Source organism: Egretta garzetta, unplaced genomic scaffold, assembly GCF_000687185.1.
Source record: "Egretta garzetta isolate BGI_Z169 unplaced genomic scaffold, ASM68718v1 scaffold64, whole genome shotgun sequence".
Taxonomy (NCBI): domain Eukaryota; kingdom Metazoa; phylum Chordata; class Aves; order Pelecaniformes; family Ardeidae; genus Egretta; species Egretta garzetta.
In genome coordinates this window covers 4,550,836-4,554,493 of record NW_009259596.1, presented here as the reverse complement: position 1 = coordinate 4,554,493, position 3,658 = coordinate 4,550,836, and the positions used below count along the sequence as shown (strand labels likewise).

General features: G+C 41.6%; 1 protein-coding gene across 3 annotated transcripts in view; it reads right to left on the bottom strand.

The window, feature by feature from the left end:
* MAPK12 (mitogen-activated protein kinase 12) overlaps nucleotides 1-3,658 on the bottom strand; it is a 45,741-nt gene that overhangs the window by 33,848 nt on the left and 8,235 nt on the right. For all 3 annotated transcript variants that reach the window (XR_004841912.1, XR_004841913.1, XM_035893693.1), the window contains exon 2: nucleotides 1,195-1,253. Coding sequence is in view for 1 of the 3 variants with exons in the window: in XM_035893693.1 (XP_035749586.1) it covers nucleotides 1,195-1,253 (59 nt within the window). In the remaining 2 variants the exon portion in view is untranslated. The remainder of the gene's footprint in view (nucleotides 1-1,194; nucleotides 1,254-3,658) is intronic.

Sequence of the window (3,658 nt, the reverse complement as noted above, 5' to 3'; positions counted from 1 at the left end):
AAGAAGGCCAACAGCATCCTGGCTTGTATCAGGAATAGTGTGGCCAGCAGGAGCAGGGAAGTGATCGTGCCCCTGTACTCGGCATTGGTGAGGCTGCACCTAGAATACTGTGTTCAGTTTTGGGCCCTTCACTATAGAACAGACATTGAGTTGCTGGCACATGTCCAGAGTAGAGCAACAAAGCTGGTGAGGGGTCTGAAGCACAAGTCTGATGAGCACCGGCTGAGGGAACTGGGGTTCCTTGCTGTAGCGAGATGGGAGTCGGCCTCTTTTCCCATGTAACAAGCAATAGGGCGAGGGGAAATGGCCTCAAGTTGTACGAAGGGAGGTTTAGGTCAGACATCAGGAAAAATTTCTTCACTGAAAGGGTTGTCAGGCTCTGGAATGGGCTGCCCAGGGAAGCAGTTGAGTCCCCATCCCTGGAAGTATTTAAGAGATGGGTAGACGAGGTGCTTAGGGACATGGTTTAGTGGTGGACTTGGCAGTGCTAGGTTAATGGTTGGACTTGATGATCTTAAAGGTCTTTTCCAACCTTAATGATTCTATGATTCTAACATGAAATGTACATTAAGCCCACCAGGACTTCTGACTACTGTTTCTCTAGTGACTGTAACTCAGAAGAATTGCTGCAGGATCCACAAGCAAAACAACAGACATGCTATATATCTTGTGTCTGAGATGCCGCCAAAAGGACAGGGAGACTTATGTGCCTGGTGCTAGGAACAATTCATATCTTCTCCTGTTTGGACCACTGGACTGTGAAACCAGTCAGGGAGTACAACAAACCACAGTGCGCATAACCACTAAAAAATTCAGCACCGGAGATATGTCGTATGGCACGCATCATTTTCAGCCTACTTGTTTGGGTTAAGAGTTGTCCTATCATTTGGGCAACCTGGGCCTTAGGGCAAGGAATCAGTACTTGAAGGGTGGATTAGGGAATCCACCAAACTGCCAATTATTAAGGGCTGAAAGAAGTACACACCTTATGAGATAGGTAACTGGTTCTAATAACAATCTGAAAACCTCAGCCTACCAATTCTGAAGGTGCACGTAAGAGTTATATTAATATGAAATTCAGAACAAAATCCACAAAGCAACGATTTTGGAATTCTCCATTTAAAAAAGCAACAACCCTTCCTCCCACAGAAGCAATGATGCCCTGCTCCCAAACACAACCAACTCAGAACTTACAAGTCATTAAACTTCTCCAGTGTAACATCTGGTGTGAACACATCCAGTATTCCAATGACCTAAAAATAAGGGAGAGAAAAAACACCCATGGATTAGTATTGATTTAACACAAAAAACCCTGCTTAATAAGTGAAAAAATATAATCAAAACCATTTTCATAGTGAGATATTAGCTACAGGCATAAAGATGGCAGGAAGAATACCTAAAGTAGTGCCTAGCAACACCAGGATTTGTTATGTGTAAAATTTTATCACTGAGGGCTGTTTGACCCTATGTTTGAAAATAAAAAAATTATTTACTTGAACAAAAAGTTCAGAGGCTAACAGTTTTATGTAAGAGGAGAGAGTATCTTTTAACTTGAACCATTGAAATGTCAAAAATAAACCAGACAAATGGCTTGATAACCTGAAGCAGTCATAAGTGCTATTTATCTAGCTGGGCCTGCTGCCTGGCAATGAAGAACACTTTAAATGTCTTCTAATTTCAGTAATGGGATAATTTAGGTACATAGACTACGTAACTGGGAGTATGGAGAAGAAACTAGGACCAAACTGGTTTTATAGAAAGTAAATTATCAAGAGCTTAATACAATTTATTGGCTTATACCTTAGGTTCTCCTTAAGAGTATTTTTTGTCAAACAAAAGCATGCTATCACTCAACAGAGAAATAACAATCTAGTAAAACACATTTCCCACCACAGTTTTTCCTAGTAGTATGTTTTCAGCAGAACTACACCAACTGACTAGATGCCTTATGGAAACTGCCAATGCTTCTCTCAAGCCCATTAAACACCAGAACTTGATGCTCCAAAAGATGTAGATTGAACTGTCTAAAGCCAGATCTCAGCCTGGATGCTGCTTAGTAGTGCCTAAATAGCAAAGGCTTTCAGAGTTGCTTCTTTTCTACTTCTACTACTAATTCATGGCCATGTCTGTCTGCGCAGAGGAAGCCTCCAAAGCCCTGGACTGCTCGTGGTGTTCCCCAAGTGCAGGCTGTCGTGTCAATAGGGGTGTGCAGGGGGTCGCTGGAAAGCAAGCTAAAAGACTAATAACCTTTATAACCTTGTTCAGACCTATCTCCACGGCCATACAATTTAAGGGCATCAAATTATATATCAAACTAAACCTGTATAAAATGAGAAACTGCAAGAAAGACACCAGGGGTAACAGCATATCACATTGTCTGATGTTACCATCAAAGTACTAAAAGAAGGACTGCAAAACCCACTTTGATAACAGTCAAGATGGATTTTGGCCATTACTACTATGTCTTAATTGCTCCACAAAACAGAGTTCTTTAGAAAAAGTACATGAGAGTAAAGTGAAGCGAGAGCAGAAATGCAAGAAAAAATACAAGAAAGGCGACTTCCTTTATTTAAAGCTTTAAATAAAAATCTCCAGCTGTGATGAAATCCTTACTGCATGTGTTTCCGTCTTTTCCACATTCAGGAGGAACTACTACAGTTAGCCTGGATATTATCAAAATGACATAATGATGAACATGATAGTGTCGTGGCTTAACCCCAGCCAGCAGCCAAGCATCACCCAGCCACTTGCTCACTGCCCCTGCCCCCAGTGGGATGGGGGAGAGAATGGGAAGGGCAAAAGTAAGAAAACTTATGGGTTGAGATAAGAACAGTTTAATAATTGAAATAAATTGAAATAAAATAAAATAAAAATATATTGTAACAAAAAGGAAAACAATAAGAGAGAGAAACAAAACCCAGCAAAAACAAGTGATGCAACTGCTCACCGCCCGCTGACCGATGCCCAGCCTGTCCCCAGGCAGCGATCGCTGCCCCCTGGCCAGCTCCCCCCAGTTTCTATACTGAGCATGATGCCATATGGTGTGGAATATCCCTTTGGCCAGTTGGGGTCAGCTGTCCTGGCTGTGCCCCCTCCCACCTTCTTGTGCCCCTGCAGAGCAGGGGAAGCAGAAAACTGTCCTTGACTGGTGTAAGCACTGCTCAGCAACAACTAAACCATCAGTGTGTTATCAATGTTCTTCTCATGCTAAATCCAAAACAAAGCACTATGCCAGCCACTAGGAATAAAATTAACTCCATCCCAGTCGAAATCAGGACAGACAGAGAAATGAATAAAGATGAAGACAAAAAATTACAACTCTCTTTGTAGCCATATATATCTTTGAAAAAAATCCCTAATAATACTTTCCTGAGGACTGTTATGTGTAATTAATTAAATAAGAATAACTACCACAAAACAATGATTAAACCCACAGAGGATGTGGTTATTATTTGAAGCAATACCTTCAGTGCTAACATTACAGCAAGAATTTTTTTTCCCCATGACAATTTTACATAAGGTTTTCCATCTCTGTGTGGAGGCAGGGAGAGAAAGGGAGAAGAGAGGAATTACACCCACACCCCCCCACACCCACCTACCCACTCCCAGAAAAGCTCCAGAGATTTCAGTATTAAAAAGAAGGAAGTTAATGTTTTGA